General features: G+C 41.4%; 1 protein-coding gene across 2 annotated transcripts in view; it reads left to right on the top strand.

Annotated features, from left to right (window-relative positions):
* MSRA (methionine sulfoxide reductase A) overlaps window positions 1-22353 on the top strand; it is a 439748-nt gene that overhangs the window by 153056 nt on the left and 264339 nt on the right. The window contains exon 2 of one of the 2 annotated variants that reach the window (XM_025873759.2): window positions 18139-18207. The exons of the other annotated variant lie outside the window; for it this stretch is intronic. Coding sequence (XP_025729544.1) covers window positions 18139-18207 — 69 coding nt within the window. The remainder of the gene's footprint in view (window positions 1-18138; window positions 18208-22353) is intronic. 2 annotated transcript variants of the gene reach the window in all.

Below are 22353 nucleotides of genomic sequence, written 5' to 3'. Positions count from 1 at the left end.
TGATTACATTTTTTGAATGTTGAAACAATTTTGAATTCCATGGATTAACCCCACTTGACTATCATTATTATACCTTTAAAATGTATTCCTGTATTTAATATTTATTAAAGGATTTTTGTGTTCATAAGGAGGATTTGTCTATAGTTTTCTTCTGTCTTTGTCTGATTTTGTTATCATGGTAATGCTGGTCTCATAAAATGAGCTGGGAAAATTCCCTCCTCCTTTATTTTTTGAAGGAATTTATGGATTCCTTCAAAATTTAATGTATCTAGAATTTCCCAGGGAATGAGCCCAGAGTGTTCTACTTCAGATTTTCTATTCAGATTTTTCTATTTCTTTTATCAATTTTTGTAATTTGTGTCTTACAAAGTATGTTATTAACTTATTGCCTCTCAGCTCTGAATACATTATTCTGAATATGCTCTGTGATAAACACAGGAATTTCTTTAGTATTTTTCTTTTAATGTGAGCATGGTGTTAAGCTTTCTCAGTAGAAGGCACTGGGGAGACTTTGTGAGAGGAAGAGTCTCTCCTGCCATTTTTGGTATGGGCCAGCGTTGGTTGTGTGGGTGTGAGGACCTCTGGCAGAGCCTGTCACAGCCACTGGTCCAGAACTTGAGTCCCTTTGTGTCTTAACAGCCTTGGCCTGGTTGTAAGTTTCCTGCATTTCTCTTGACAAGGAAACCGGAGCTCCTGCACTGTCCATGTGCTCTTAGAGTTGCTGCAGACCCTCTAAAGGCCCCTTGGGATGTCTGGCCCTTCACTGCATACTCATACCATTGGTTTCTGATTGCCTGCATTCTGGAAAGTGGCCTTTTGCTTGCTTAGCATCTCCAGCTCTGGTCTGGCCAAACCAGTGAACTTCTCTGCTACCCAGTGGTTTAACTGCAGCTTCTCCAGTGAAGTTTGAATCTGTGCAAGTCTATCCTTCCTTGGGTAACCTCAGCCCTAGAGTACCAGAGAGAGTTTCCTTAGATTGTGTAGTTGCTTTTTAGTCATAGTTAATAGTCTTTATGTTAGACTTCCCCTGTTTAACCTACTATATGGTTTCTATCTCCTGATTGGATCCAGACTTCTGCACAGGAACTATTTGAGTTGAGACTTTTGTGATCTGTGGATTTTATAGGAGACATTGCTATATATTTAACTGGTACTTTTTCTTCTTCCCTCACTTACACTCCTCCCCATGTGTTTTAACCTGGGATTTAACTAAAGTGAAGGCAGGGAAGACCAGAGTGTGAAGAGTGATCTTTCTGCAAGAACTGATATTCAGCAAATAATGAGCCAGGAATGTGGTTTCCTACACCACTGGAATGATCAGTTCCAGATTGACTCTTCCAGTGTCTCATGGTTGTTGGCAGAGTTGCTTAGAATTTCTTGAGGCACAGTAAGCACAGGATATAATAGGATCTTACTATTTTTCTGCTTAGAATAGAGGTACTATGATCTTAAGCTGCTATGGATGAAGTATCCAGGCTAGTAAAAAACCTAGTTTAATATCAGCAACAATTTTGATTTTTAGATTTGATTTTTATTCCCACAGAAAAGGGGAAAAACTGTATTTCTTATAGGTACCACTGTGAATCAAAATAATCCAGCCTTCTTCTTACTTCCATGTAGTCAAAGAAAAAAGCGCCCAAACTCAACCAACCAAACAAAACCCCATCAAAATACAGAACATTTTCTCTATTGCAGTTAGGGCCTTTGGCATGAATTTAAATTCAGCTTTCCTGGGAATTTTGGAAAAACATTTTTCTTCATTGTTTTTGTAAGCCCTATGAGGCAGAGATACAACTTCCCCAAACAAAACAGCAGGAAAAGCAACTAACAATCCTCTGGATAATGCAAATGAATAAAAATTGCCAGAATTATTTCAGAAGTGCTAAAAGCCTTACTCTGATAATTTATACACTATTCCTAGGCTTTAGTAGTTCAGGAATGCCTATTTTAGCAATCCCAGCACACTAGGGAATAAAGTTATGGAGAAAATAAATTACATAGAGATAGTCTCCAACTTAGAAATGGATCACATTTCCAGGAATTGATTTGTAAAGCAGCTACTGGAAATATCTTTTTTTCTGTAGAAAACAGCTCTATGAAAGATGTTTTTATTTCCTGGTTTATGTTATTAGTTGTCAATTGCTAAAAATTACATTATTTTTCCTTTATTAGAACATGTTTAGTGTATTAGTTATCTACTGCTACATAATGAATTATCCCCAAACTTAGCAGCTTAAAAGACCAATCATTTATTATCTCACAGTTTCTTTGGGTCAGGAATATGTGTGTGGCTTAGCTACGTGCCTCTGGATCAGGGTCTCTCATGAGGTTGCAATCAAGATGTCAGCTGTGCTGCATCTTCTGAAGGCCCAACCAGGGCAGGGGTGGGAGGTGGGGGCAATCTGCTCTCAAGCTCACTGAGGCCCCGCATACAAATGAGCTTAAGAACAGTCCTGCCCAGCTAAGTCTTCAGATGATACCGCAGCCCAAGCCAACACTTTGATTCCAGCCTGCAGGAGGCCTTGAGTGAAAACTACCCAGCTTTACATTTTTATCTGAAATGAGACTGCTGCATCTAAAAGGTACCTTGCATTTGAAGGTGATTCTTTTGCAACACGGGATTTTTGTCTTCTTCTCCTTGGGAGAAAATGTCCTTTACATCTCCACAAAGTGGAGATTTCTTTCTATGATTGAGTTAGTAGTTGGGCTGCTTGGGAAAATAGGAGAATGTTTTCCCTATTTGTAGCCTGTAACCAACTTGACCAGTATGAAAGGGTGTGTTCTTTTTTTTTTTTTTGAAAGGGTGTGTTCTTGATGTTTGTAGCATAGAAGGTAGAGTATATTTTCACATGGAGGCAGTATCCCGTAAATGGTGGTTAGACTCCTAAGAAAGAGTTCTGAGATTCATTATAGGCTGAGTAGGCCCTTGTGGGCTAGCTCACCACCATTTATAGCAGCATGTTCATGAGAAAATGGATTCTATATCCCAGATGTCCATTTTATGAACACGCTTTTGAAATGCAACTCATTTTTAAGTTGGAAACTTGCTTGTATTTCACTAGGTCCTCTTAGCTACCTTTCCCACCATAGTTTACATTTTGAGCTATCAGCATTTTGCGGAGATAAAGTGACAGAAAATAGAGATTACTATAATTCACTCTTAGCAGTTAAGAGCCTGGCAGGCCTATCAAGACATAATTTCACTCTCATTCAGATTTCCTGCAGGGCCTGCACTGAAGTCCCTTTATAGTTGAGTTATGCCAGGCCATAGTTATCTTCTCCTTTTGTAGGATTCTAGAGTCTTAATCACGTATTTCCAAAAACACTTGATCAGCTTTAGTACATGGGAAATGATTTTGGCCTATCTTACACCCCCTTTAGCCCGTATCTATATAGAAGCTGATGGCCTTCCACCGAGAGAAATGCCATTCGGGCCTCTGAGTGGGTCCAGTGGAAGGCTGCTTGCCTTGGCCTCCCACATACTTGATATTTTCAGACATGGCTCTCATTTTATTCAGCATTGCTCCCGTCAATCATTAGGGAATTCATCTAGAAATCAACCCATCACTTGAATATCCAAGGGTCTGCTTGAGCATATATTTAAGGAAGATAACTAGGCTTTGCACTGCCACCTCTAAATCTCTATCCCTTTATTAAGTCAGATGAGCAAAGGCATGTTTTAAGAGCCATCCCTATCTCCACTTAACTCCCTTGAGTTAAGATGTTCAGTTTTGCATTACTCTTTCATGGGAGGCAAGTATTAAAAAAGTCATAAAATGCCTTTCTGTAGAACTGCAGTTGCAGATTGTGTCTGCCATGTTTCTTAATATGAGTATGTACTGGGTCATCCACTTTGCCTTAATCAGCCATGTGACCAAGACTGCTTTCTCAGAATGACAGATCCTTAAGTGAAATTTTCAGAGTAGATGAGTTACATGTGCTGTTTCTCTAATAAGAGCTGGATTAAAAAAAACTTCACTGACTTATTGAAAATCAGTTGAAGGCTTCATAGTAAAAACTTCATTTATCTTTTCTGTGGGAAATATAAAATGTTTCAGCCACTTTTAAAATTGGGAATGGTGAGCATAATCTCTATTCAGTAAATCTAAAATAGATTTAAAAATACTCTTATCTTCTATTGTGGAGGAAAATTACAAAGAAAGGAGAAACAGGATGAGAGGCAAGAGGGACAGAGAAATGATTAAAATATGTGTCAAATTCCAGAAACGCAAAAGTCTTTCTCCTTCCCTTTCTCTCCTCTCTCTCTCCTCTTAAAAAAATAGGTAAATCTGGAAACACTTGTTATTTTTAAGTAAATAATATTTAAACTTCATTCAAAGTTTGATATGATTGATCCTCTTCAAATCCTTTCCCCCTTAAAAAGAGGACAACTAACATATTGCTTTGGAGAATGCTGATCAATTTTAGGGAGGAAATGGAATGTTATTTCTATCTTGAGGCCTTTTAGGATGCTGTAAACTACTGAGAATTTTAAAACTTGTTGCAAACAGTTCTTCTGAGATTCAGGTGAGATGGTCTTTGGCATTTGTCCTGGGCCTAGATAAAATGTCAGCATCAGGCTGATCCACTCTCAGGGGCTGCTTGCCTGCCACTGGCCACCTTGTGTCTCAGTGTGGCCCTCTGCCCTGGGAAGAGGCTGTTGGGTTGCAGGGGTAATCACTGGGTAGCAAAGACTGGACACATTTAAAATACTTTTTTATTTCTATTTTTGAAAATGTATTACATCACATGGACAAAAGTTGAAAAAGTAAAGACAGAATGTTGAAAAAAATAAATTGTAGTCCATTATACACATTATCCTGCTCAATTGATTCCCCCCCAATTAATTGTGTATCTTGTAGATGCATGTCTATACCTGCAGAATTGTCTCATTCTTTTTTTTTTTTTAAAGATTATTTATATATTTGACAGAGAGAGACAGCGAGGGAGGGAACACAAGCAGGGGGAATGGGAGAGGGAGAAGCAGGCTTCCCGCCGAGCAGAGAGCTCGAGGCAGGGCTCGATCCCAGGACCCTGAGATCATGACCTGAGCCGAAGGCAGACACTTAACGACTGAGCCACCCTGGCGCCGCTAGAGTTGTCTCATTCTTTATAATGGGTGCATATTATTCCACTGCATAGATTATTTTATGCAAAAGGTTGGTGCCAATCTTTTTACAAACAATCCTGAAATGACTGTACATGAGCATGATGTATTATAGAAGCTAATCTCTAATGAATCTCGTTAATGTTCAGTGTTAATGTTCTGTCTCTTTAATCAATATTTTATTCCCCTTAGAATCTTTTGTCTCCTTCTCCTTACCCCCAACAACAGATAATAATTTAATAAGTGGAAAGCTTATTGATTTTAATGGAAGCTAAATTGACATTTATGTTTCTATCTCTGACTCTTCCTCTTTCTTCTTAAAGTCCCATATTTAGCTATATCTCCTTCATTTTGAATGTGAGAAGAGACTTGAGACAAGGTTCCTGTAAGGTTTATACCAACATATTCCATTTTTGATTAGGAGCTTAGAAATAAAGTCATAATTTCTTTTCGTGAAAGAACAGCAGCAAGCCAGCAAACAGATCTGACCTTACCCTGTAGCAGGAGCCTTTGTCGTGCTGTTGGGGAATGTTGAGAGGAAAGGTTGGTGTTGGTCTGGAACAGATTGCAAGGGGAGGTCTGGGCCTGTCAGGCTCAGCCAAGCAGAGGGCCCTATCATTTATCACTGTCAGAGGGGTTGGGGGCAGAGGGAAGGGGGAGGGACTGGACCGTTCCTGTCCATTGGCTGACTGACAGCTGACGGTGCCTCATGCAACCTCTAGGCAGGCTATATGCCACGGAGGGGCAATGCGCTTCCTGCTGAAGGCTGCTGACATGTTCACAAGGAGGAAGAAAGAAGGTCTGCTGCATGTGGTGTACAGAACCATTTGTAGAAGCCAATTTAATGGAATTAGAGGCATCCAGTTAGGCTCCAAAGTGATACTAGCACTCTAGCATGGGTTGAGAAAACCCCTCTGTGGTCTCATGCCTTAATTATGTTCACAGGACTTAGATACTCTGCACAGTATTGATTTTTTTCATGTGGCAGAATCGACACTGACAAATGCTGGGGAAATAGTAGATAATTTTGCTTCATCTATGAGTAAGGGACCAAAGCGAGGCAAACCAGGGTCCCCTCCGAGTCTTCGAAGGGCAGTGTTTTTAAAATAATACTAAAAAGCATGATTTCTGTGTGCCCCTTTAAAGTTATGTTTTTAACATCCATCTAACAAATCCAAAGTGTGTTTTAGGATCAATAGGAAGCATGTACTTTAGAAGAAAAGAAAATCATTGTGGTTTACACATTGTTCGGTACAACGGCTTTCAACACTCGTATTTATAGAGATGTCACATTCATCAGGATGATGTATAGATTTTAATCCTTAAGCTAACCTTATTTTAAATGGAAATTCTCTTCTCAAGATTATCTGATTTTGGTAGTCATTAGGAATTGGGTGTGTTAAGAGGGGGCGGGGAGATTTTTATAAAAGTCAGGTGGAAATTTTCCATCAATTAATATTATATGGATATTACAGATGCCTAAGTTAGACGTGGTTCTTACATGTGACTAATAGCATTATAGAAGTCAAAATGGAATGAACAACGATGGAATGCTTTACTGGGATCATGTAGTGTGGGAACTCACCCTAATCTGATAGTAGTGAGGTAACAGGATGTGTTAGGAGCTGTAGGCAGTGCTGCTACCACAGAAACTTCGTGTAGGTAAACCTGATCAGCAGCCCTAAGAAGTGGGCTGGTTGGTGGTCTGTGAAGGATGAAGAGAAGGCAGACATTGTCTTACTATTTTTGTGTTGCCGACAATAAACCCAGTGCCTAGCACATAACGAGTGTTCAGTAGTTGTTTTCTGAACAGTGATGTTATTGGGGCAGAATGTGGATCCCTGTGCCTTGACTCACTGGGTCAGATATGCCCCCAAGTCCCTCTGTTGACCTTTATTCCCCCTTCCCTCACACGCCTACCTAGCTCACGAGCCCTACCCAAGTGAGGAACAATGTCCCAGATGGCCCTCATCAGAGAGGATCTTCCAGGCCTGTGATGCAGCTGATTTGGGTTAGTCTAGAAGGCCTGGGACAGCTCTGGTGCTCATCACTTAGGGGGGAGTGTCTCAAGGAGCAAGCCAGAGAGTTCAGGGTACTTAAAACTACAAAGGAAAGGGCCCTTTGATGAGGCCTTAAGTGATTAATCAGGAAATAATTTGCTCATTGGTTATTTTCATTTAAGAGAGTTTTTAGGCTTTCTCTTCTTGCTCTACCTACTCAAAGAAAACATTTAGATTTTTATAACTTGAAAATAGACCTGATCGGATCTAGATTTCTTCTATGTCAAGCTTGCCTTTTAGTTTTTTTCTACTTTTTGTAGTTTACTGATTATCAAAGAAATATTTGCTCAAGAAAAATTTGGAAGTAAATAAAAGCATAAAGATGGAAGAAAAATCAGCCACAACTCAGCATATAGAGGCAGCCACATTTACCTTTGTACCCTGTTCCCTTCTGGCCATTTTTCTGTGTTTTTGTTCTTAATTGAGTAGGATCCTTTTTTTTTGTATCTTGCTTTTTTCCCTTTTAACTCTATCTTATTCCTAGTTCCTGATGCCATTAAAAAAAAAAACCTATTTATGATCATACTTTTAAAACTACTCTGCAATATTCCACCTTAGGACCGTGCCATAATCTACTTCATTATCTCCCTTTTGTTGGGTCATTTAGGTTGCTTATAGTTTCTCACTGTTATAAACTCTTCTATTGTAAGCATCTTTGGAAACCTTTGGTTGAGTTCTGATTTCTTAAGGTAGATACTTATACTTAGAATTACTAGGTCAAGTATCTAAAAGCCTTTGATGCTCTTGATGCATGTTGCCAGATTGTTTTCCAAATAGATTGTATTCTATTCTATTGTATTGAATTCTCACTTCCATAAGTAGTGTATGAGAAGGTCCATGTCCCTACACCTTCATTGGAACTACCACCGATTTGTAAATCTTGCCACTTCCTTTCATGAATTAGAAATGGTATCTCATGTGGTTGAGCATCTATTCATGTATTTATTTGTTCTTTATATATTTAGAATTTTTTATGTGTGATGCCTGTTCTTTCTCTCTGGCAGTGGGATGGCTGTCTTGTACAGAATTGTGGAAGCCTGCTTGGGGTGCATGATGCTGGTTTCTGGAGCCCCTGGCTTGCCCCCTGCACTCTAATTGTGGGTCCCTCTGTGTTCATTTTCCTTCACTCTCCAGAGAAATCCTGTGGCCTTGGGGAACACAGGAACATAGTAGGATCATTCCAGGCCAGTTTTTCTGAGGACCAGAACAGGGCTTGTGTCTGTGGGTATGTGCATGTGGTGTGTCTGTTCTGGGTTTGTAGTCCCACTCGTGGTCCTGTGTGCTGAGCAGATCTCAGAAAACACAGCAGGAACATCATGAAAAATAAAAATGTCCCATGCTTGTAGAATGCCTTACTCTCCTTAAACCACATTCCTACCCTCATTGCCTCACTGTTTCAACTGGAAGTCTTCCCTTTGGGTTCTCTCAACAAGTTTGTTGGTTAAATAGAGATTCTTAGTGTAGGATCTATGAAATTTATCTTTGCTCCCACAACACCTAGTATCTGGCACTCACTAAACACTCAAGATGTAATTGCCGGTGGGTATGAGCCAAAGAACCCACCCATGGGTATTTAGCTTCTGCTTCAGCAAGATGTGTTACTCTGTAGGCTGGGGTTCAGGAACAGGTTGGACCCTGCCTTGTTCTGCCCCATTCTGCTCTAACATTGTGAAGTTGGGGCTTTTGCCGAGGGACGCTGGGAGGTGCAGGGACTGCCTGAGCTGGGGTGTTGGCTCCTTTACCAGCCAAGAGATGCAGATTAGGTTTTTTTGGTTTGTTTATTTATTTATTTATTTATTTATTTATTTTTATTTTATTATGTTATGTTAATTACCATGCATTACATCATTAGTTTTTGATGTAGTGTTCCATGATTCATTGTTTGCATATAACACCCAGTGCTCCATTCAGCATGTGCCCTCTTTAATACCCATCACCAGGCTAACCCATCGCCCCCACCCCCCTCCCTTCTAGAACCCTCAGTTTGTTTCTCAGAGTCCATAGTCTCTCATGGTTTGTCTCCCCCACCGATTTCCCCCCCTTCATTTCTCCCTTCCTACTATCTTCTTTTTCTTTTTTTTAACATATAATGTATTATTTGTTTCAGAGGTACAGGTCTCTGATTCAACAGTCTTACACAATTCACAGCACTCACCATAGCACATACCCACCCCAATGTCTATCACCCAGCCACCCCATCCCTCCCACACCCCACCACTCCAGCAACCCTCAGTTTGTTTCCTGAGATTAAGAATTCCTCATATCAGTGAGGTCATATGATACATGTCTTTCTGTGATTGACTTACTTTGCTCAGCATAATACCCTCCAGTTCCATCCACATTGTTGCAAATGGCAAGATTTCATTCCTTTTGATGGCTGCATAATATTCCATTGTGTGTGTGTGTGTGTGTGTGTGTGTGTGTGTGTGTGTGTGTGTGTGTATAAAACATATCTTCTTTATCCATTCATCTGTTGATGGACGTCTTGGCTCTTTCCACAGTTTGCCTTTTGTGGACATTGCTGCTATAAATGTCGGGGTGCACGTACCCCTTTGGATCACTACATTTGTATCTTTGGGGTAAATACCCAGTAGTGTAATTGCTGGGTCGTAGGGCAGCTCTATTTTCAACTTTTTGAGGAACCTCCATACTGTTTTCCAGAGTGGCTGCACCAGCTTGCATGCCCACCAACAGTGTAGGAGGGTTCCCCTTTTTCCGCAACCTCGTCAACATCTGTCGTTTCCTGACTTGTTGATTTTAGCCATTCTGACTGGTGTGAGGTGGTATCTCATTGAGGTTCTGATTTGGATCTCCCTGATGCCGAGTAATGTTGAGCACTTTTTCATGTGTCTGTTGGCCATTTGGATGTCTTCTTTGGAAAAATGTCTGTTCATGTCTTTTGCCCATTTCTTGATTGGATCATTTGTTCTTTGGGTGTTGAGTTTGATAAGTTCTTTATAGATTTTGGACACTAGCCCTTTATCTGATATGTCATTTGCAAATATCTTCTCCCATTCTGTCAGTTGTCTTTTGGTTTTGTTGACTGTTTCTTTTGCTGTGCAAAAGCTTTTTATCTTGATGAAGTCCCAATAGTTCATTTTTGCCCTTGCTTCCCTTGCCTTTGGTGATGTTTCTAGGAATAAGTTGCTGCGGCTGAGGTTGAAGAGGTTGCTGCCTGTGTTCTGAAGGATTTTGATAGATTCCTGTCTCACATTTAGGTCTTTCAGCCATTTTGAGTCTAGTTTTGTGTGTGGTGTAAGGAAATGGTCCAGTTTCATTTTTCTGCATGTGGCTGTCCAATTTTCCCAACAGCATTTGTTGAAGAGACTTTTTTCCATTGGACAGTCTTTCCTGCTTTGTCGAAGATTAGTTGACCATAGAGTTGAAGGTCCATTTCTGGGCTCTCTATTCTGTTCCGTTGATCTATGTGTCTGTTTTTGTGCCAGTACCATACTGTCTTGATGATGACAGCTTTGTAATACAGCTTGAAGTCCGGAATTGTGATGCCACAAGCTTTTCTTTTCTTTTTCAGCATTCCTCTGGCTATTCGGGGTCTTTTCTAGTTCCATACAAATTTTAGGATTATTTGTTCCATATCTTTGAAAAAAGTTGGTGGTATTTTGATGGGGATTGCATTGAATGTGTAGATTGCTCTAGGTAGTGTAGACATTTTCACAATATTTGTTCTTCCAATCCATGAGCATGGAACGTTTTTCCATTTCTTTGTGTCTTCCTCAATTTCTTTCATGAGTATTCTATAGTTTTCTGAATACAGATTCTTTGCCTCTTTGGTTAGATTTATTCCTAGGTATCTTATGGTTTTGGGTGCAATTGTAAATGGGATCGACTTCTTAATTTCTCTTTCTTCTGTCTTGTTGTTGGTGTATAGGAATGCCACTGATTTCTGTGCATTGATTTTATATCCTGCCACTTTACTGAATTCCTGTATGCGTTCTAGCAGTTTTGGGGTGGAGTCTTTTGGGTTTTCCACATAAAGTATCATATCATCAAGATGCATGTTAGGTTTGCTGCACATGGAGCCAAGGGAGAAGGGCGAAGGGTGTTGGTGGATGGGATTTAACGGGAGGGACAGTGGTCAGGCATGAGGATAAAATCCTGAATGAGACATGAATTTTTTTCTTAGAGCTACAATCTTAAATTGTTCCATCTGATTTCTTCTGCTTTTTGTGTAGCTTATCTTTTGTTTTTAGGACAGGTCCCACTTATATATAGTGTTGGTCACCATGTGAGGAACACAGTGAGGGCTGGCCTTCCCCTCCTCCTTGAGCTTTGAGAGGAAAGCCCCCCTCTTTACCCACAGCAGTTGGGGACTTTTGTCTCATTTTTACCATTGCCATTACCGGGGACTCCTTGCTAGCCTCTCCTGGCCACAAATTCCATCTGCCTCTAGCATGCACCTCACTAGTCAGTAAGAAGGACTCGGACTTCTTTGGATGCAGAATGGGTGGAGAGCAGAAGGTTGCCCTCAGGCTGAGCAGTGTCCCAGCAACTTGCCTACTGCCATGTAACTTCCCAGTCTTCCCCTCCTTACATTCAGAGTACGCTGTTGGAGGCAAAACACTCTAGGTTGACTTTCACCTTAAAACACCACAGCCAAAAATTATAACAAAATATGTAAAGGACCACAGTGTATAGGAACAATATAGACCCGCAGTGCCTCTGGCATAGGTGACTAAAAGCATCATTACCTCTCTTTTCCTAGTGTACCTGTCCCGTATTTCAGGGACTGGGCAACAGGTACATCCTCAGGACTCTGACTCCTCTTTCTTTACAAATTCATGCTCACAGTCATCAAATCATCCTGAAAATGCTATAGAGGGCATCTTGGCAGGACCAGGGCCCAGAATGCTTGGTCAGTATGATCCAGGGCCCCTCTGCTGGAGACAGGAGAGGCTGGTCCAGAGCTAGGGCTTGGGGGCCAAATATGAATCCTGCTTAGTTCCAGTTTGACTTGTCCATTGAGACCCCAGGAATTTGCGGCCTGGAGAAAGCCACAAAGAAACAGACAGTGAGAGGGAATGTGAGACCATATTTTGTTTTGGGGCTTGACAGATTTTTGACAGATTTTATTACCATATGAATGAAATAAAGGTACTTTTACTCCAGCCCCAGACTGAAGCTAATCACCACCAGTAAGGTTTGTAGCAGCATGAATAATTGATAATAACACTTGAGAAGTATGAGTTGGGTTTTTGCAGGGTTAAAAGCGTGACTGGGAGGAGCTTGCACTGTTAACTGACCCGTAGCTCTGAGGCTTTAGTCTGACACAAGGCTGTTCCAGTCCTGGGATGGTTCTGGGTCTAGTAGCTGAGCAAGACTCCCAGGTTAGCAACAACACAGTTCCTGGAGTCTCGAATTCAGTAGTGTTGGCATAGTCACCTAGACTGGAAGAGATTGGCCCTACAGGAGAATAGTGAGAGTTTGCAGGCCCACCCTCCAGTCCCTCATTTCCCTGCCATTTACCTGTCTCATCCCACCTCTCTGACCTCACCCAGAAGATATGAGTTTTAGCTCTCTCTCTGTTTGAACACAGGACATAGAGCTAATCACTGGTTGGTTTATGTCTGAATTTGTATTGTTGCAGGTATATTATTGAACAGTTTCATTGCATTATTTTCAAGGAAGAAAACAGTCATAAAGTTTGAAGTGCATTAGATATTCACAATACAAAAGAAAAAAAAAAACAGTGTCCTTATCATCTTCTAAAGCTTTTAAACATGTCCCCCAAATCACCTTCAGCATCTCTCTGATAGTTGACTTTGACCCAATCTTGCACTAATTAACCTTGCTGCTCCACAAGCACTGGGCTTTCAAGATAAATGAAAATCTATTCCTTGTCCTCATATACCCTTGACTGAGGACACATCATGGCCATCAGCAGAGGTTGTCCTCCTGGAGCATGTGGCTTTGGAATGTGCCCCTGAGGAGTGGGGGCAGGGATAGCTCCCCGTCCAGCCAGATTGGAGGCATCCACCCTGCTGTGTCTGAGCAACAGCTGTCCCTGTCAGTGACCCTCTCCCGTCTCCATTTCATGCTCTGCTGGTAATCAATAGTTAGTATCCAATCAATGAACGACTTTTCTGTTTAGTCAGTTTGATTGTTTCTGGGGTGACATGTGCCACCAATTTTGAAAAAAAAATTTATAAATGCTCATTAGGTTCCCAAATGAGCCCACCCCTCCCCCCCAGATCTTAATGACCTACCTAATGTGTTTAAAGGATCTCTGGTTCTTTGGCTCCCAAATACTTGCCTCAGCAGAGTTTCAACAGGAAAGTGCCCTTGGAAGCTAAGCCTTGGTTTCTAGGAGTAGAACTGCCATTGCTTGGTTTTTAAGAACTCACCATTCTTGCATCATGAAATGGAAAGGAGCACTTAGATTTCCCCCTGTTTTATCCCTAAAGCTATATGTAGAGTTTTGGGGGTTTTCAAAGGATCTTTTTTTTTTAAATTGCAATTTATCATGTAGAAACGAGAAGGAAAATGGATTCTTTTCTTGTCCATCTTTCTGTTTTATTCACTTAGACCAGCAATGACAAAACAGTTTTGCCACATATGCATGTATATCTAAAAAGAGACTCTGTAGGATGCTAGGTTCAGAAAAGATTTTGTGGTCTCATTAGGGAACTGAGAAAGTATGCTGTGGTTGATTAGTGGTGTCTGCCATGAGCATGGAAGTGGAGGAGAGGTATATCATGTGTCATGTACTTGTCATTCCTGACTCAGATCTTGTTGTGAAAAATAAAGTTCACACATAGAGGATGACTCTAGTCTAGTAGTTAAGAGGTATTTGCTATGTCCCAGGTACTGTTCTAAGTGCTTTACATATATTAACTAATTTAATTCTTAAAGCAGCCCACAAGGTAGGTACAAATGAGGAAACTTGTACAAATGAAGAAACTGAGGCATAAAGAAGTTAAATGACTAAGCCACATTCCTACAGCTAGGAGGTGGGAGAACTGAGGTTCAAAGTCAAGGCAGTCTTGCTCTACGGCCCATGTCCTTAGCGGTCGACACTGTACTATCTCTTCTTGGCTAATGCTCTGTCTTTGCTGTCCAGGAGCTGACTCAGCTGCAGTTCAGAAGAAAATGCAAAATCAGGTTTATAGACCCTGTTATCCTTGTGCCTCGGGCTCTAGAATAAAAGATAAGACAGGGTCCAGGGGAACCTTAACATTGAGGAGAGAGTGCATTTGAACTTCCTTCTTCCTCTCCAGTTCAGGTAGCATTTCTAGTCTTTCCTCCCCCTCTGGCATTGCCACCTTCTCAGATGAGAGGTGAATTGGATGGGAAGAGGGGCAGGCTTTTACGGAGAGGAACAGAGAGGAGTTCCTTGGTCTCTGGGCCACCTGGCTGGGGAAACTACTTTTGAGTGGCCATTTTCAGTGATCATTTTTGTGTCAGGGACATATGTACGTATAAAGAGAGAGATGTCTTTAGTGTATCAAATAATATATCTTTCATAATGGCTGAAGAGAGACTTTTTACTACTGTTTATGTCTTCCATCCTTAATTTAACAGCTATTTATTGAACACCTATGCATTATCCCTCTTTGGGCTAGAATTATCAAAATGGTGACCCAAAAGAGCAATGAGCCCTGCTCTCCCTGTGCTTATAGTCTGCTTGTCCAGGTAATAACTAAGTGTAAGGTGAAGCTCTGGTGAGCACTGTAGAAGGTCATTGGTTCCAAGAAAGCAACGGTAGTAGAGGGAATGAGGGACTGAGGTGGTCAGACCACATGGGTCCTTGAAAGCCACATTAGAGTTTTTACTTTAGCCTAAGAGCAGTGGGAAGCCATAGAAGGTGGGGGAGGAAATTGGGGAGTTTGTGTCATACAATGAGTTTGTCTTTCTTTTTTTTTTAAGATTTTATTTATTTATTTGAGAGAGAGAATGAGATAGAGAGAGCATGAGAGGGGGGAGGGTCAGAGGGAGAAGCAGACTCCCTGACGAGCAGGGAGCCCGATGCGGGACTCGATCCCGGGAGTCCAGGATCATGACCTGAGCCAAAGGCAGTCGCCCAACCGACTGAGCCACCCAGGTGCCCGAGTTTGTCTTTCTTTTTGAAAGGTAATTGTGACTGCACTGGGAAGAGCGAATTGGAGAGGGGACATAGATGACCTAGAGGCATTTATAGGAGTCCAGGCAAAGAAGCCACAGTAGGGGCCACAATGATTTGATGGTGAAGGGAAGAAGTAGAGGGATTTGGATGTCTGGAAGGTAAAACTAGCTCGATTTGGTGATAGATTAGGTGTGGGTTGTGAGGGCTCAAGAACGGGCAAGGATGCCTAGAAAGGATAGGACAACAGTCCTGTTCCCAGAGGTGGGGATGCTGGTAGAGGGCCATGTTTGGAGTGGAAGGTCATCTTTTGAACTGTCTGAGAGGAGGTGTGAAATAGGCTACACTTTTCATGGTAAATGTGTAGTGTTTCGGCTGGGCTATAAATAAGCCTTGATGGATTGTCCTGGGAAATCAAGTACTTGGGAAAAAATTTCTTAATCCATAATTTTGTTGATTCTTAAAAATCTGAACAAACATATTTTCATTTAGAAAATAAGAATCTAACAATGCCAAAGGAAATTAATAAAGGTAAATATCTTGCATAATCTCCCTAGTTGTTTTCATTTTTGTATGTTTCTCTCCCAGAGAAACATTTCTCTTTTCCTATAAGCATTCGTATTTTTTTTTATTTTTTTATTTTTTTATTTTTTTTAAAGATTTTATTTATTTATTTGAGAGAGAGAGAATGAGAGATAGAAAGCACGAGAGGGAAGAGGGTCAGAGGGAGAAGCAGACTCCCTGCTGAGCAGGGAGCCCGATGTGGGACTCGATCCCGGGACTCCAGGATCATGACTGGAGCTGAAGGCAGTCGCCCAACCAACTGAGCCACCCAGGCACCCAGCATTCGTATTTTAATTAGTTGTCATTATAATCTACATCCAGTGTTGTAATAGGATTGTTTCACTTACCATTATCCCAAATATTTTTTCACATTTTTATGTCTTTCAAATGCTCTATTTAAAATGTTGCATTATAGTACATGCTTTTGATAAATCATGAATTATAGTTTTCTAAGCAACATTAATACTTTTGGATATTCAATTGGTTTTAAAATTTCATTATTATAAGTAATAAATATTGTTATATGTATCACCTTTCTTTCCCCCTTACATTATTCCTTAGTTTGAATTCTTATGAGTGGGATTAGTGGGTCAAAGATTGAATGGATTTACAACTCTTGATATGTGTAAAGACAAACATTTTTAGAACCACAGGCAGGGGCTGTGGGGTGCTGACTGTAGAACAGAACTGTGACCTCCACGTCAAGCCTTATCATGCTTCTTTGGATTCAGCAACCAATGGTTCTAACCATATTAACGAGTGCTTGACAAGGTCCCATGGCTACCTGGGACCTGGGCTATTCTCTTCCCTTCCTCCAGATTTTCTGTTCCTAGGCTAGTGCCAGCATCACTGAAGAACCAGTGAGAGCCTCTGAATTGATGGTAACCTGAAGAGGGTGTCTAAACTTGACTGAGCCTCATAAGCCTTCAGGTTCTAAAAGACTTGCAGTGTGCTGGAGAGGCTGCCTGGGATTACTATGGGTTTGGATGGGGTTCTTAAGACTTTCCACGACCTGGTCCTTGCCTACCAATCTGTCCTTCATGGCCACTGCTTCTCAACGTATCACCTCTGCTATGCCCAGACTAGACTTGATTCTGGCCCCGGATGATGCCTCGGTCACATCCAGACTTGTGGCTCTCATTCAAGTTGCTACCTCACTCTCTGCCTTTCCTAACCCTGCCTCTCCTTCAAGATTCTGTGCTGGTAGCACTTCCTCCAGGCTCTCACTTCCCAGCTTGCTATTCCCCTTTTGCGAACTCTTGACAGTACCTTTCGTCCCCATTCCAGGACTTGGCACATAATTGTAAGCTTTCTGGTAAAGTTTGACATTTTTACCTCTTGAAGGTAATTGTACTTATCACGAGGGCAGGAACTGTGTCATCCTCTCACCAGCCCCCAGACAGCCTGACTGTCGTGCTGAGCCCTTTGCCAGTGCTCCATAAATCAAACAGGACCCAGGAAATCAAAATATATGTGCGGTATGATGCAGCGTCAAGGCTTTTTAGCCATGCTTATGTATTTTCAACATAAATGCCCATATTCAAGAATTGCTAAGGATATTATTCAAGTACTCCTAGATGGATCATACTCAGCTATGCTCTATCTGACTACAGTTTGAGGGGTTATGAGAACAAGTTAATGCTGGAAAACCATAATCTGGTCACCTTTTATTTCCAAGTCCTTAATATGTCCAGGGTGGGAAGGGTGTTGGCGGAAGGAACCAGGGTGGATGAAGAGTAGGAAGAAACCCTGGAATATCCATCTGGTCTTTAAGAAGGCAAGTGTTTGTGGTTCCTGGAAACAGTACTTGAATTGTAGTGAAATGATGTGTTCTGCTATTCTGTTTTTTGAAAAATTGGCCCCAGTGTTACCCTGCTGTCCTCGTGGCTCACTTCATTGATTGGGTCAATATTCTGATCATCAGGAGTCTTCAGAGGAAGCCTCCCCAGTTCACCCTGGAACCCCAAGTTTCCCTTCTTCTTCAGGGGCTGGCCTGGTGCTGTGTGGCCCCTCTGGCCAGGAGTCAGGAGCTTTGGGGCTGGGCTGGCTCTGCCACCACCAGCCATACGGCTCTGTGCAAGCTCAAGCCTTGGCACCCTCATTAGTAAAACCATGCACTTGAACTAGACCATCTCGAGGCTCTTCAGTAACTGAGATTAAAAACAAAATAAATGAAACTCTCTTAAAAGGGTAAGCTTTGGTGCCATTTTTAGCTAAAAATGAGAAATAGACTCTTTGACACATTTAATGACATGTGTTAGTATGTGTGTGGAACTTTACACTTAACTTGTATTTCTTTCTTTCCTTCTCTCCCTTTTTTTTTTTTCTAGCCAAACATCATGTCAATGGCAATAGAACAGTTGAACCTTTCCCAGAGGGAACACAGATGGCTGTATTTGGTAAGATATCAACTCTGAAAGAAAACCCAAATTGTGTGCAAAGACTAGTGCCAAATTTCTGAGTTTTAGCAAGTGTCCTCAGGGCTTCAAAATCTGGGCTCTTCTAGATATTTACAAGTCATCGGAGCCAAAAAAAACCTATCGAGTTCTTAGTATTTCTGGGATCAGAAAAGCTTATTCTATAGAATTTAATATGCTTTCTTTTCTCACTTTGCAAACCAAATATCAAACTGTGTATTTGCTATTTCTTTCGTCCACACTGTGAATTAACCTGATAATTTACAGTTTGAGTTTTTCTTCCCTAGAAGGGATCCCCCCAACACTGATATGTAATTTTGTCAAAGGCTGGGGTTCAAGAAGTTTTGAGTTGTTATTCCACAAAAATCAATCTAATTGAATAATCTCTTTGTCTTCCATTATGAATTCAGCATATTCCTTAGAAAAAAATCAGTTAAAATGTCTTAAACAGAATAAAATTTAATCTGAGTATATATTTACATTATACAATTATGTGGTTGAGCAGAACTTCTCTGTTAGATTCCAAACCTTTTGGTGACAAGGTCCTTTTTAATTCATGGCTCCTGACTTCCATATTTAATGTCCCCTAAACTTCCTTCAAAATGTCTCTACACCTGGCACTTTCTTTGCCTGCCTTCTTCTCCTTCTCTCTCCCTTCCCCTCCTCTTTCCCTCTTCTTCCTGACTTCCTCTTCCTTTTAGCTCCCCTCTCCCCCCTTCCCTCTAGCAATGCCCTGGGGGCCCCAGAGCCCATCCTTTATCAATTTCTCAGGGATTATTGCCTCTGTCCTCTGGATTTTCATTTTCTCGTATCTTCTGGATCCTTCCCCTCAGCCTTTAGAAGGGTTTTATTATCTGTCCCATTCTAAAACCCTGAAGTCCCCCTGACTTTATGCCATCCTCTAGCTTCCTTTCTACCCTGATCTTGATGGTCCCCTACAAGGGCTTTTGGTGTAAAACTGCTTTAAGCATGGAGGTGTCTTTGAGATGGAAATTAGCCTCAGGATGACCCATCTCTAAATTAGCCTATTCAGGAGAAAGCATTAATTTATTCACAGAGATAGAACCAGAATTAGTAATCAATGATGATTAACAGTTGCAGAGTTATGAAACAGGGAGCTAATTCTGCCTGGGTGTTTGTAAATCTTGCTCTGTATGGGCTATCACCTTTTAAAATACAGTGATCAGTGGTTAGAAATTATTATGCTCAGAAATGTAAATGGAGAATTTAATTTTTGTAGCAAAAAGCATAATGGACACTCTAAAAATGTGTGCAAAGTATTTGATTTGTTAACCCTCCTCTGAGGACTTAACGTTCAATGATGCTGTTTTACTGGCGTTGTGGGTTTAAGACTGTTCACAGGGGACAGCAGAAGTCACATTGGTCCTCAAAGGGTTACGTTGATGATTTTTTTTTTTTTTTTTGGTCTTTCAGATTTTTCATCCCCAGACATGTTAGAAACTCAGTTCCCTGTCATGTTGGGAAATATAAAATGAGACTGCCCCATCTTAGCAGGTTTCCCTCTGTTGTGCTATTGGAGGAAAGCTTCCTTCCCAAAGGACAGACTGAGCACCAGGCAGGCAATGATGCCAGAGAATTGGAAGTATCAGTGAATAAAACTCTGTGATGAGATTATTGTTATTATTTGTCACGGTTTTGGTTTATAGTGCCTTTCCTAAAAATCCTAACCCATGGCCTTCATTGTTTGGCTTTGGACTAGCACATTCCTCTCTCCAAGCTTTGGTTTGTCACCTGTAGAACCAGAGGGCTGACAGAGTGCTCTGAGACCTGTTCCCTTTGCGTCGGCATCTCATATATTCAAGACCTAACACTCATCTGGCATCAGGCGGTCCCCCGGAAACCCACTGTGAATGGCCAAGGTGTGTGGCTTTTAAAAGAGGAGGATTGTGTACAATTTCTACAAGTGCAGAGTTACACTGATTGTAAAAATAGAGTATTTTTGGACATTCTAAGAATTTTTACATTATGAGAACTGCAGTTTGGCTCTTACACACGCTTAAATTAAGGCCCCTTTTTGGGTTAAGTATGTGCAAGCATTTTATATTAATGTTTTAAAAACTGGTCTCATTTTATATTGTCCTCCTGGCCTGCCGTGGAGAGAGGCAACAGATGGTTTTGGGGGTGGCCTTCTCTCATTCCAGGTTGTTTATAGCTCTACTGAAAACGTTAAACCAAGCATATAGCGCTGGGCTCTTTGACGTATGTTGGACATCTAATCCTCCTGGCCCCTCGAGAGGCTGGTAGGAGCCTGTAATCCTCTTCTCAGAGAGCTCCTGTGACTTACCTGAAGCCATTCAGCCAGTGATATGGTGGAGGGAGAATTTGAGTCCAGGTCTAACTGACCCTGAAGCCCACAGTCTTTTTATGATGTACCCTGACTCTTAGCCCTGGTTGAAGGAGCCATGGGGCAAGTCTGGTAGATGCAGAAATGCCTTTCAGCTGGATCCATGCACAAAAGCATGCTTTCCAGCCAAGTCAATTTAGCAAACTGATATGTGAATTTCTGTGTATTTCCAGAGTGCTCTGAAGGACTCTTGAGATACAGCTTTTGCTGGGAAAATACTATTGCAATGACATCTCCTACTATTTATCGTTTTTACCCATTTGATGTTAGTAGCATAAATTAATGTACAGGAGAATGTCTTACACCTGCTTGACTCTGAGCTCGCCAAAGCACCAATGGCATGTTCTACTCGTCCCAACTCATTCTTCAGCCTTCTAAGTCTTAATGTCTTATGACCAAATAGTATTACCAGTTTCAATTTTATTATCTATTGGTTAGTCATTTGAATGTACTTTGCAGAATGCTGTCTACATAGGAACTTTTAAATTTAATCCACTTCTAAAGTGGTCGTTGAACTGCCATTAGGCATTTAGAGTGGATAACGTAAGAAGGTGGAGTGTGAGGACAGTGCACGCTCCTCACTGTGAAAAACACATGAGTGCGTCATTCTATCAAGTAACCAAAGAATAGATAGGTGGTTCCTTCATTTCTGGTATATAATCTTCACAGATTATTTTTAAGCTAAGATGTTCATTTTTTCAGATTTTCTTTCGTGGCCCATTTGTTAGTCCTTGGCTTGTTTTTGTGTGGCCACAGTTCCTAAGCTTCTTTGTTGCTCTTTCTGTCCTCTGCACTTTAGGACAATGGTAATGAAGGTAATAGGCTCTGCTCGCCCAGTGGGCTTCTCCTCGTCTGTATATGATGCTCTCTTTCAAGTCAGTGGGAGCCCTTTTTCCACAAGCTGGAGAAGCAGAACCAAACATTTTGCAATTACTTAATGTCTTTGTTCCTGGTGGCTGAGAGTGCCCTATGGCTATCATCCCTTTAATCCCACAACAGCCCTGTGAAGTGGGCATTATTGTGCTCTGTAGAGACAGAGAAACTGAGGCACCCAAAGATGAAAGAAATCTGGTCAAGTGGTGGGAATGCTTTCTCAGGCATGAGGACATCCATGTTACATTTGCCAGCCTGCTGTGCCTGACTTAGAAAGGTTCTCTCCGGCTCTCAGTAACTTAATAAAATGACATCCCATTGGCAGTGAGCCACCCCATCCACGCAGAGAGCACAGGCTCCAGCCTCTCCGTGGTAGTTTTTTTTTTTTTTTTTAAGATTTTATTTATTTATTTGACACAGAGAGAGAGACAGCGAGAGAGGGAACACAAGCGGGGGGAATGGGAGAGGGAGAAGCAGGCTTCCCTCTGAGCACGGAGCCCTGATGCGGGGCTCGATCTCAGGACCCTGGGATCATGACCTGAGCCGAAGGCAGATGCTTAACGACTGAGCCATCCAGGCGCCCTGTGGTGGTTGTTTTTAAACCCAGAACAACTTTTTTCATCTTATTAAAAATACTCCATAGTCAAGATTTCTCATTTCAGAATAAAATAAAAAGTTATTAATTGAGGAAAATATAGAGAAGTTGGGTGTTGGGAATATTTGTGAATTTGGGAAGATTTTTAGTACATTTTTTTAAATAAATGAAATACAGTTTTTGGGACGCCTGGGTGGCTCGGTTGGTTAAGCATCTGCCCTCAGCTCAGGTCATGATCCCAGGATCCTGGGATCGAGTCCTGCATTGGGCTCCTTGCTCAGTGGGGAGCCTGCTT

This window comes from Callorhinus ursinus, unplaced genomic scaffold, assembly GCF_003265705.2.
Source record: "Callorhinus ursinus isolate GAN/ISIS: 27379988/994484 unplaced genomic scaffold, GSC_fseal_2.0 scaffold4, whole genome shotgun sequence".
Taxonomy (NCBI): domain Eukaryota; kingdom Metazoa; phylum Chordata; class Mammalia; order Carnivora; family Otariidae; genus Callorhinus; species Callorhinus ursinus.
This window is presented reverse-complemented; position numbering and strand designations above follow the sequence as displayed.